The 12,539-nt window shown below is 47.9% G+C and overlaps 2 protein-coding genes across 5 annotated transcripts in view; both read right to left on the bottom strand.

Moving 5' to 3' along the window:
- The window catches only part of UBAP2 (ubiquitin associated protein 2), a 418,367-nt gene that overhangs the window by 265,507 nt on the left and 140,321 nt on the right, over window positions 1-12,539 (bottom strand). The window lies entirely within an intron of this gene.
- The window catches only part of FAM219A (family with sequence similarity 219 member A), a 95,408-nt gene continuing 85,847 nt past the window's right edge, over window positions 2,979-12,539 (bottom strand). For 3 of the 4 annotated variants that reach the window (XM_030237046.2, XM_030237048.2, XM_030237049.2), the window contains exon 6: window positions 2,979-11,790. In XM_030237046.2, coding sequence (XP_030092906.1) covers window positions 11,632-11,790 — 159 coding nt within the window. In that variant the 3' untranslated portion in view covers window positions 2,979-11,631. The remainder of the gene's footprint in view (window positions 11,791-12,539) is intronic. The other variant, XM_030237047.2, reaches the window with a different exon arrangement.

Here is a 12,539-nt window from a genome sequence, read left to right as displayed (position 1 = left end):
AGTCCAGGGAAAGAGATGGATGGCCATGGCAAAACCACAAGCACATATACTGTGAGAATATCCCTTTGGCACTGGCAGGAGGACACAAGATGCAAAAAGGGGCTGAACAGACCCACTGCCAGCACCATCAGACCCCAGACCCCATGGAGATGTGTCTTCTGTGACACAGAAGGACAACTAGAACATTAGCAGAACTTGGAGCTGGACAACCAGTTCATCTCAGGCCAGTAGGCAGTGGGATTGATGGCTGATGGTGTTTTTGTAGTTCTCCTGCGTTGTCACCTCATTCAGCTGCTTGGGCTGACCTTGTCCCAAAGGATTTTGTAATGGGGGTATTGTTAATCCCTAAAGACAGTAGGGAGTGGGAAGAGACACCCATTCCATGTGGCAGCATCTGCCTTCACGGCTGCTGGGGCACACGGTGAAATGGGCTACTAGGCAGGATCTAGTGCCTTTGGCTACATTCCAGGACTTCTGAGCCCCCCAAGGGGTCTCCCTGGGACTCAGAGCATCCGAGGTGATGCGCTGAGTTCCCACAGTTGGTAGCATGCACTGTTTCTGTCCTGCACAGAGGTGACGTCCCTGTCCATGCCCTCTACTTGCTCCCTCATTACAATGCACATGGCAACGAGGCTGCAGGAGATGAGATGGTTTGCAGTGAGCTTTGCCTCAGTGCTGGTGATCTTCACCTGTGAGGGGAAAGCTGTGTCCCACAGATGCCCTTTGAGTGGAGCCTTGGCTCAGGGATTGCTCCTCCTGCAGGACCAGGGGCTGGGAGGGATTTTTCAATGCTCAGAACTCTCCCCAGCCCTTCACATGGTACCCTGGCATGGAAGACACACCAGCTGGAACTCATTTGAGTCTGGGAACTGTATTACAGCAGCTCTCAGAGCAACCCCATCATCACCACGTCACACAGCAACCTGGCATGAGCCCTGTCACTGCCTCAATTTCCCTTCTTCAGCAGATCCTGTGCCTGGCACTCTCTGAAACCTCTTCATGGACAGGGCTGACATGTCAGAGCTTCTGCTCTGCCAGCTCTAAGAGACCAAAGCCACTGTAGGATCCAGGGGAAAAGTCAGCATGCACATGCCATGGGGTACCAAACACTCTCCTGATCAGGGAGCATGACACTGCCTCACTACAGATACAGCAAGGCACCCTCTGAGTCCTTGTGCCACCCTCCTGCATCTGCAACTGGGTAGGTGGAGAAACCCCAAAGTTTCCTCCTCCTGCAGCACTTACCTGTGTTACAAACTTGTTTATTTCCCGAGCTCCCGTGGAACCCACTCTTGGATGGTCTTTCTGACAGAGCACAGAGAGCAGTAGGAGTTGGTGCAAGTGCTGCTGAGGGTCCTGTGTTTTTTAAAGAGGAACATGCAGCCTGCTGGGACAGGTGTGGGTTGGCACTTGCAGCCCAGGGTGATGTTCATGTGATCAGTGATGCCATAGAATGGGAGCACTAGGATTTGGTGGCTGTCAGTCCCATAGCTCCCTGACTGCAATTCCTGCCTACATCCCGCTTGGGCCATACCCTCCTTGTTTTGTCTTGGCTCCCAGCTCCCTCCCCTCCTGCCAGCAGCTACTTTACAATGGTAGGAAATAGTTTCAGCTGCTCCTAGTCAAGATAATTTTATTTTAGGAGGTGCAGGAGCAGTGATTGTGGCTTTTCAAGGCCCTTTCTCCTGTATTTCTTTGGAAATCATACAGCAATCCAGCTGCAGGCAGAGACCCCCACACAGCCAATGACTATGTCACAGCACCAGCACTCCTGCCCCAGCCTGATGAGGTAGCTCTGTCTCCCCTTTTTAATTAAAAGTTGGATTTGGGTGATCCTGTTTGAGCCTTGTTTGCTGCTCCATCCAAGTAGCAGTCTCTGCAGAGTGAGCAATCCTCACCCATCTCAGTGCAGAGGCAGCTGGCTCATGCCAGGGTGGGAGTGGCACGAACTGGGTTTACTTTCTCCAGAGGTGGGGAGTTGAGCAGAGATGCCCCTGCAGGGATGGGGACAAGCCAAGCTCTGCCTGGCCTGTAACACTGTGCCCACTCCGAGCCCTGCTGTGTCTCTGTTCCAGCCTCTCTGCTGCTTCATTTTGGCAGATCCATGGGAGCAGACCCACACCCATCTTGCCAAGGGAGATACCAACCTTTGCCTCTGAAGGGCTTCAGAGCCCTGCCTGGTTTGTGGCTGGACAATCTGGAACACCTGAGGGGGTCCCAGCAAAAGTGGATTATGTGCCCTTAGAGAAGAAGAAAACAAGCTGCCCTTGATTTTCACTCCCCACTGGTCTCTGCTGAGCCAGGTTTAAGCTCTCCATCAGTCCCATTCCCTCCAGGGAGTCAATGGGAGGCTGGGAGCGGAAGGTGGACACTGCAGTGCCTACCCCTGCCTCAGCTCCCTGGTCTTGGAGCAACCCAGGTCACAAGCCTGGGAAACACCACTGTGCAGAGGTGGAATCCAAGCCTCTCAGCTGTGGGGGTACTAATCGTGCACCAGATTTGTTGCTAGCATGATCCATTGGCCTCCATGGCTGTCCTCTGTCCCTCGTGGTCCACAGGTTTTCCAGCTGCTGGTACTGGACTTTAAAACCAGAGCTTGGCTCCTGTGCCAACATCTTAGAGGGGCAGAACAGCTGCAAGGCTGGAGAAGGGGTTATTTCACCCATTGGTGTCGTACAGATGCAGCAATTCTTTCTGCTTCCTGCTGACCAGATGCAGAAGCTGGGTCCAGCCTTGAGTGCCTTCCTGCTGCCGTGGGGACTCATGTTTCCCAAAAGTTGGTGGCCAGTCCTGGAATACTTACCTCTGCCATTCACACAGGTCACAGCAGCGACTGTTTCTGGGACCAAGCAGGCCATGGAGTGAAGGCTGCACCCCTGGTTTCAGGATCTGCAACTGCTGGGGGCTCAGAGGAGCTGGTGCAGTCCACACTCCCTCGCCCTGGTTTGCTCCAATGAAAAAAAAGGCTGTCAGGCTGGTTTTCATATGTATGCTTTTTAATATCATTAATTCCGTTACACTACACACAACCAGTAACAATGATAAATACTGCAATGGAAATGTTAAAAAAAAATACTATACACGTTTTTCATGTTTTTGAAAAAAAACCCCACATTTTAAAATAAATTAATGCATAAAACTGATGGTAGAAAAGAGAAAACCCAAAACAAACCATAACACAACTGATCTGTTTAAGGCAATACTCTACACAGACAGGAACAAAAGTACAACAGTGTGCTACATGATCTGAATGGGAAAAAAGGGAACAAAAGAAAACCCATACAAGATGCAGACTGGTGCTTTGAGAGTGAAAAAACTCTCAAAACCAGATTAAAAAAAACAATGGCCAAGTTAAGTGCAGCATTAATACACTCTGCATGTCAAATGATTAGCAGGTTCCTAACAAGGACTAAGGTCAAGCTACAACAAATTTATCTTCCTAATTAAAAGGTTATTCAGGTCAAACCCTACATTTAACTCTATTTGTGTTTGGCTGTTTCAGCTATATTTCACTATATGCAAGGACAGCCAGAAATCTCCTGCTCTTGAGATTAACACAAAGGTCGGGAGGTCTCCCGTCCTGAAATGTATTTCCATTAAATAAATCCAAAAAGAATCTTGCTTTTGGTGACCTTGAAATACCTCCCACCATCCCTTCCCCTGGGGCACCAGGCACCACATGGGGAATGGAGACCTGGAAGGCATTTGCCTAGGCTGAATTTTTTCCCATGCTGAGGACACAAAATGGAAGTGCAGATTTGATCCGGACTTGGAGGAGTGCTGTTTTTCTGTCTACCAGAAGCGTCCATCTGGAGCCTGCTGAAAGTAGTTTGCCAGCATGGAAGAAACCCATCCTGTACACAGGCTCTGGCAACAGCCATGACATTTGCTATTAAGGTTGGTGCAGAGCTCCACACCTGCCTGGACAGCCAATGAACCCCAATTATTAATGCAGCCCAGAACTTGGCCACTGGAAGATGGACAATAACTGTAATGCCAAAAAAATCCCTCTTTCCCTCAAAAAAGAAAAGAAAAGGGACAGTAGCCACTTTCTGCCAACTTCCTTGGGTGGATTCCCATCAGCTGCCACCCATTCAAGATCGGCAGTGCCAGATCTCACCAGCATTGACCCAGTACATTCCCAGTAAGGTGCATGTCTGCAAGGTGCTGCTGGGGGCAAAGAAACTTCCTAGGACATGGTCAGAGCCTCCTGTACTGCCCTGCTAGAGTGCATGGGAAGGAAGCCATGAAACACAAGGAAAGAAACCCAACTGGAATTACTAGTCTCATGAAGGCCAACAACTGTCCGGGTTGCCTTGGGTTCGGGTGAGAAGGGGGAATGCAGAACTGGGCTGAGAATCACTTTGGTGCAACTGCCTCTGATGCTCATCACTAGTGCATGGGGCAGGGGGAAGAAAGGCGACGGCTGCTTTGAGAAAAGGAGAGTGGAAGGAGGACGTGTGTGCAATATAACAAGGCTTGCAATTCTAGGACTAACCACTGGACACGTATACCGAAGATTACTTGTGACAATTAGCTATCCTTCTACTGCGGTTGCTCCTTCCCCCATTTTCTGGTCTGATTCTTCTTCAGTTTGGGAAGCCATGGCTCTTTGGCATGATGGCCAGTGCTGATCCTACCACCCCAGTCCTTGCCCAGCTCATGGGGTGACTCTGCTACAGGTTGGACAATGAGGTCTGGAAATCATGTCAGGCACAGACCGGCTCTGCAAGCCAGCCAGCACGTGCTTTCAGACCCTTCAGACACCTATTTAATGGCAGCTCATCTCCCTTATTAAACTGAAGGTTCAATAACCTCTGTGGAAGGAGTAAAAAGGGTTAAAAAAGTGCAAAAAGGGGAAGGGAAAACCCAACTTTCTGAATTGTTTCCCCTGAAAAGACTTCATCCTCCACCAGAGTCTTTCTCCCGGCAGAACTACAGCCCCAACAGTATCTCACAGCACCCTGCCCAAGTGCAGCAAAAGCAGAGCCAACAGGCTCCCCATTAAGGCCTCTGCTGCAGGACTCCAGCCCACACCAGGAGCATGTGGGTTGGCAGGTCTGGGACCACAGACCTGGACCCACAGCATTGAGGCCAGAAGGCATCCGGCTTGGTGGGCTGCATCTCACCAGGTTTTGCATGAACCTGGTGAATCCTCAGCCCCACAGCCTTCATGTGGGTGAAGAGAAATCCCAGCCTCCTGTCTGATTCTTACCCCATCATGTTCACTGACATACAGCTGGCCTGACTTTTGCTTGGGGTTTGTCTTAGGACAGAGGCAGCTACAAGTTGAACACAGCTGCTACTGCAGCTGCTCCATGCAAAGAAATGGAACAAACAAATCTGGGAACTGGGGGTGGATATGAAGGTCTGTCATGAAGAGTGCTTGCCCAAGTTTTTCAGCTCTTTCCATGTGTGTGTATTATATCTCTCAACAAACTGTGTCTCCCAAATCATGGAGGCTTGAGGAAGGCGGGTACCAAATGGAGTTGCAGCTTATTTTGGTTGCAAAAGCAAAAAGGCAGCCTGGCTGAAGAGCAGTGCTTCACCTGGGACAGCTGCATGCATGGCTAGGGGAGAAATGCTGCTCTGGGAGGGTAAATATCTTACCAGCTATGGGACTTAGCTTTCAGTGGCCTTTTCCTGGTGCCTACTGCTTTCAAGTAGGCACCAGGGAAAGCTGCAACCTGTCCTGCTGGTGTCTGTGCTGTTCTGTGACACGGTGTGCTGCATGCTTGTGTGGGCCATGGGGTTGTGCTCTGTGTGATCTCAGTCAGTCCCAGCCTTTGCCTCCCCAGCAAGCTGTCAAAGACGTGCTCAGACAGGCAGCGTTCAGCTGCATTCATTCTGGGACTGCCAGCAATGTCAAGCGGGGCAAAAAAAAGGATGTAGGTGTAATTTTGGGAAGCAATGCAACAGCTCAGCTGCATAATACAGGAAGTTAAAATATGGACCACAACTCCAATGAGAAACCTTCACTGACCTCCAGCAGATAAACCCAGCCACAAAATCTCCCTTTATGCTAAATTCCTGTCCCTTCTGCTTCAGGTCTTGTGTGGTTCTGTAACAAAGGTGAGTTTGATGAGGTGTGGTTTGGAGCAATCCCTCTTACAGCTGAGCCTTGAAAGGAAGAGACAAGTATGCCTAGAGGTGAAAAGCAGCTTAAAATGAAGACCTTTTCATGCCTTCTCAGATAGCACTGTGGCACTGCTCCTCTATGCAGATGTTGCTTTTGAACATGCAGCACAAGCTTGCTGAGCCAAGCAGCAGCCAGGTGCCAAAGCCTACAGCATTCTAGGTAAGAATGGCAGTACCCCAGGTGGGTGTGAAGTGAGAATGGAAAAGCAAAGGAGGAGCCCTGGCAGGACCACCAGTCTAAAGGCTAAGATGATCATATGGTTGCTAAAAGCAAGAGCATGAAACTGCCATGGGAATATCCCAAAAATGAGCCTTTCAATCCTCTGCTCCCCTTTGTCACTACTTGCCATCCCAACCTGCACTCTAAATTCCTTAATTCTGCTATCAGTGAATGGTGCTGTTGGGCTACCAATCTTTCTACATGTTCCCTCTAGGAGCAGGCAAACTCAGAAGCCAGTTGTGCAAGAGTCAGCTGCCAAGTAATTGGATAACACATCCTTGACAAATATCTTTCTCCAAAGATGTTTAACCTCTGTACTAACCTCCACCCTGCTGTATTCTGGCATGCATGAGTTACATCGGAAGAGCATAGAGACAGGGAAAGCAGAGTAGTACTTTGAAAATAGGAATTAAATTTCTATAGCATTATATTTACATCCTGCTTGCAGAACTATCCTATCAATGGTGCCTCTCACACTTGGCAGTATGCATGCAGGATGGTGGCAGCACTTTGGGAAGGCTGGTTTCTCCCACGTGCCCCAGAAGGGAATTGACATCAAGAAGGGATGTGACTTGTCTGAGGTAGCAGACAAGTAGCAAGGACCCCAGATCTCATTTCTGTGCTCTAACAGTACAGCAGACCCACCAGGGCTGTATTTGGCTGCAGTGCCAGCTCAGGGTGTTTCTGGTGTGTACATCTGAAAGCAAGCTTTGCTCCCCGCTGGCATCAGCACTGCACTGAGACAATTCGGACAACTGGGATCTGCCTGAGGCCAAGACAGCACTTGGCAATCTTTCTAGTTATTGCTTGTTTTCCTTTTCCTGTTTTCCATCTGTTGCCCAGCTGGGTCCTTCCTTTCTTCAAAAGCATCTTCATGTTTCTGTTGAGTCACACACCACAGGGCACTGCATTTTTAAAGCTTCCTCCATTCTCCTGCACAGCCTGCAGGCCAGCCCAGGATCAGACTGTGCTTGAAAAGGGAAGGATCCTGCTCAGGACTGCAGACCTGAGTGTCAGCAAGCAAACCACTGAACCCAGTGAGTGCCTGCTTTTGGGACAAGAGCTGGTGAAACAAATCAGAAGGAGCTGAGTACATTTTGTTTTTGGGGAAGCTGTCCTGAAGTCCCTCTCAAAGTCCATGCAGCAGGAATGGTAACCTGCTTTTGCAGTTGCAAGGCATCTGCAGGCAGAACAGCCAGGAGAGCACAGCAGATCCAATGGCCAAGCACACATGTTAGGGACAGACATGCAGCAATGTCAGATATCACCCAGTGGCTCTTCCAAGGATTCACTTCAAGATGGGTCCGGTAAGATATCAAATGAGCCTTCAGAATGGGCATCAGCCTCCTTTCAGCTGAGGTTTCTGTACAAACACTAGAAAAGCACACATGAACACGCTATCTATAGACCTTCCTCAAGACCAGGAGGATGTTCCTCCTCCCAAAGACATCTGGAAATGTGGAGTTTGCAGACAAGAGAGATGGAACAGAGTGCTGAGACCCTAGAGTTCAAATCCAGCTCACATTCAAGGATACTAGCTGATATTTTATCAGATTAACATCTGATAAAAGAAAAACATTTGCTGAAACTCACATAATTTGGTGACTGACATTACATAAAATCCTAACAAAAACCCAGTCTGGCTTTAGGAGACAGCAAATGCAAATTCCTTTTTGCAGGCACCAGCATCAATATCCTTACATTCTGTTTGCATGGTAATTTAGGTAGACAGCAACGCAGCATTTCATACTCCATGGTTTTCCTCCCCTTGGTTTTCTGTACAACTTTGGATTGAAAATGTAGCCTGAGAGGGCCATCTTGTTTGGTGCAAAGATTGGAGGAAGGAATAATTTTCTTTCTTGTATGCCATCTGCATTTAGGAGACCACCCAGCAGCTCTGTAGATTTTGTAGAAATGCTGTACCAGAGAGTCAGAGTCTGTGCTCTTGCCTTCTGCCTTTTTCTGGCCCTGGTGGCAGAGAGTGGTCTAAGGAGAGCAGTGTCAGGACAGCCATCTATCTCCACACCTTTCCAGGAAATCACCACAGCACAACCTCCAACAAGGTTTACTTGAGCAGACAGGCTGGATCAGATGACAGCACTGTGGCCCCTTCCAGCCTTACCCATTCTGTGGCTCTGAGGGCATACAGAAAACCTGCTGGCTAAAGCAAAGGTCTGACCATGAGACCAGACGGGGGAACCAGCCTCATCTGTGGTTGATACATACCAATGGGCAATCCTCAATATTTCATAATGAGCCAACAAACATGCTGCATGGTCATAATCTGCTGAAGGGGCTTCAGTTCAGACGGGTTAGTGTTCGGTTTTCTATGACAGCCACATGGGCATTGCCTTAAGCCACTCAGCCTTTCTGATAACAACCCTACACAAGTAACTACTTTTCCCCACCCTTTCTACATTATTCCCCTAATAAAATATATGAACACAAAGCATAGAGAGGAGAAGCCAAAAAATTGCCATTTTATGGTCCTGTACTATCATGCCAAACCAACTGTTTCTGCAACCAACTCCTTCTGTGGACAGGCAAAAATGCTTGAGTTGTGCTTCGGTTTGTATTTGGAGGAAGCACCAGGTGGAACATCTGAATTAATCTCCCTCCCTCCCTAAAGTGCTGTGTTAGAAGGAGATGCACATCACAAAACACAAAGGGCTGAAGGCAGTTGCAGGACTGGGGAATGTCTCAGGGCACATGGCAGGCAAAAACCAGCAACAGGGGCAATAAAAGGACTTGGTAATGGTGCCATGGGACAGTGGGTGTCATAGAATCCCTCAGACTGGAAAAGACCTTTAAGACCATGGAATCCAACTGTTAATCCAGCACTGCCAAGTCCACTAAGTTAAAGTCTGTCCCTCAGAGGAGAGGTGTTAACCCTGAGAGATAACAGTGACAGCAAGCCTCATTCTATCCTAGACTGAACAGGACAGATCTTGGTTATAGCTAGACTCAGTGATCTTAAGGGTATTTTTAAACCTGGATGATAGCATGATTCTATGATGGCAGCAGGATGGAGACCTGTGGGATGTGCAGCCCTCAGTGGCTGGCCCAGATGAAGAGATGGCTTGTTGCTCTAGCAGGCACTCTGAAATGCTCCTGAGCAAGGGCTGCGGGAAAGGCTGAGCATGTGCAGCCAGGCTGGAAGGCACAGAGACTGACCCAGGAGGATAAATGTGATGAAAATGTTCCATGATACCAGTGCTGAACTGCAAAGTCCCTCTCCAGAAGAGTGAAGATTTAAAGAGCATTGACTATGGTATTTCTATTAGGTTTTGACTATATTCCCCATTAAAAAAGACTTCTTAAGGAATGTTTTTTTTTTCTTTTTATCCTTTTCTCTACTCTCTATTTCCCCCACCTCCAGATAACCTCATATCTGAGCTGTATTTTGGAAATATTCCCCCTCAGCACTACCAGGTGGAGAGAAAAGGAGATTAATTTACTTGAGGAACACTATCCCCACAAGAGTTGGCAAGTTAACCATCACTTCTGTATAAAGAGGCAGGGATGCTCACTAAACAGCATCATTCATGTCCTCTTTCTATGGCCTGGAACCAGGGTGGCAGCATGTTGTTTTAGGCAGAGGGGACAAGCACCATCAAGTAAATAAGCCTGGGAATCTTGTGTGCCTGCTCTTTCACTCACACTGTGGCTGGTATCAGGCTTTGCACTGCACAGAGTAAATCTCTAGTATGTTAAAAAATCTCCTGCTAATTAAGACTTCTTAAAGACTCAGCTCACTTCATATAGATTTCTGATGTGGGATCTGTCTGTTGTGGTGGAGCTCAGGCTCTGCTTTGTGACTCAGGAATTCGAATGAGAAGTTCAGAATTGCCCTCATTTTTTTCCTTTCCTAGGCTACAAAGCAGGTGATGACCCAAGGCAGGTGGTCTTTCGTCCTGAAAGGCCAGGAAAACACAGGAATTGTGCCTGCGGCAAAAGATCTCAACACCAAGAAAAATGCCAGCCCATCCCTTGCATATGCTGCAGTCAGTGAGAGGACATGTTTCCTAATTCCAGAAGTGATTCTGCATTCAAAACAATCTGCTGGTGAACTGGGAGCTCAGACCAGCAACCTAATGTAACAGGTTTCCTAACTTTTCCAGCACCAACTGCTCTTGACCTGGGACCATGTCTGGCTCACAACTGGGCAGATATGGGGTGAACAGCAGTTTCTCCTCATGGGCATCTTTCAGCTGAAGCTGTTCATAACTCTGCTGTTGCTGAAAATTCCTCTCAAGTCAGACCCTACCACACTGATGACTTCAGCATTAATGAGTTTCTCCCACAAGCACCCAGAGACACAGTGTCAAGAGAATATCAAGAGTCAAGCACTGTTAAAATGTGTGGTCTTCAACTAGCTTTTCCAGCACTGTTGTTCAGTACATCTCTTGTCCTGATTCATGCAGGATTCGTTTCTTCTCAGTTGAACAAAGTTTAAGATTTTTGGAAAGAGATGGGTTGCACAGGGATTAAATACAGGCTGAAGTAAGAATACGTGACTGAACTGAAGTCACAGGTACGGTTGGTATTCCTGTGCAATGAGCAAATCCTTGAAGTGCATGAGTGGATTGCAGATCGAATCTGATGTGTTCAGTGGTAATTTAATGCGGCGCTAAGGGTAGATTGCATTGGCTATGTGACACAACAGCTCTAGCTAATACTGACTCACAGTGAGATGTCAGCTACTTGTCCCTTTTGCAAGTGAATGAATTTTGTCATGCTAGTCCTGGCTAGCCTTGCCATAAGAAAGGATGCCCTGGTCCGTCCCCATTCCTGTGCCCCAGTTATAGTATCATTTTGGTTATGCAAATGAAACAGGTTTAGTGAATGAATTAAGAACTGACTTCCTCTCATTGGTAAAACACTTTGATACCTCCAACTTGCCCTAATCTTGCAGATGGATTGGTTTCAGTGGGCAGGCTTACCTGAAGTCCCATCTGACCTTTCCCATTCTGGAGAAAGACACTTTACAAAATATCCCCAGTGCCTAAACAAACCAAGGAGGTATCTCTGGACCCCTCTGCATTCGCTCTCCAGACCAGTCAGCTCTGCCAGGCACTGCCTGGCACATTGAGCAACTTCTCTTTTGTTTTACCATAGTTTAAAATAAGTTATCAACCAATCATAAAATGAATTTTTTGGTTTCTCCTGGCTCCATGAACACAAAGAGGTGCACGTCCTACCATAGGAGGAAGCAATGGCTGTTAAGTTTTACAGTTATAGTGGAAAGCACTGATCACAGCCTGCCGGCCTCACTACTGGATGTGACAGGCGGTGGAGGAGGTGGCTTGGCAACACATGCAGGTGGGGTTGACCGATTTAGGCGGGATTAGGTCGAGGTCCTCATCATCTGGGATCTCATCTAACCGGTACCCATCCTTTAGCAGCTGGATGTTCAAGTCTTGGTTGATCTGCTACAGACAAAGAGACAAACATCAAACACTTGGGACTTCTTACTTCTGGTGGTCAGAAAATGAAGGATTCATCCATCATTCCCTTATTTGGGAATGTATTTCCCCATCATTTACAACTGCCCTACAGTCCTAGTTTTTGACCTCAGGTGAGGGGAGGGTACTAGCTTCTCCAGAATAGGAATACCTAGAGTGAGATACACCATTTCGTTATGGAATAATTTTTCCCCGAGGATAAGCCCTCAGTTAAAGTAATGCAATAATATTATTTACTGGCAGACGGGCAGTCCCCCCTCTCAGTCTGGGGCACACAATAGCAGTTAAAAGATGGTAAAGTTTGGCTCTGGGATCTCAGATTCAGGTGCTGTTGGTATAAACAACACTTAGTCAGGGCACAGAACCAGCTCAGATCATCTGACATGGTCACTGTTCTTGGCTGTTTCCCAGGGTTTCAGAGGCATTTTATCCAAGGAAGAGATACAAGGGGCAAGAATTCTGAGCCGTTTGTCGGCAGAATGACTGCTCAGCCCCTGGACGCAAAATCCTGCAGAAGCAGTAGCCAGAGGCTTCTTACAAGAGGCTGAACAACAAATTCATGAGAGAGTACAGGAATTTACTCAGAAACAATGCAGAGGGACTAACAAGCCTGAGCTTCCTGCCTTTTCTCTTTGAAAGGGCAAGAGTTCATATCTGCAAGTCCTCCCTGGAATTTCTGCTTGCTCCAAGTAAACACACACTGGGTGACCCTGACC

The sequence above is a fragment of the Serinus canaria genome, chromosome Z (genome assembly GCF_022539315.1).
Source record: "Serinus canaria isolate serCan28SL12 chromosome Z, serCan2020, whole genome shotgun sequence".
In the NCBI taxonomy this organism is placed as follows: domain Eukaryota; kingdom Metazoa; phylum Chordata; class Aves; order Passeriformes; family Fringillidae; genus Serinus; species Serinus canaria.
Note: the sequence above shows the minus strand (reverse complement) of the source record. Positions and strands in the feature narration are given on the sequence as shown.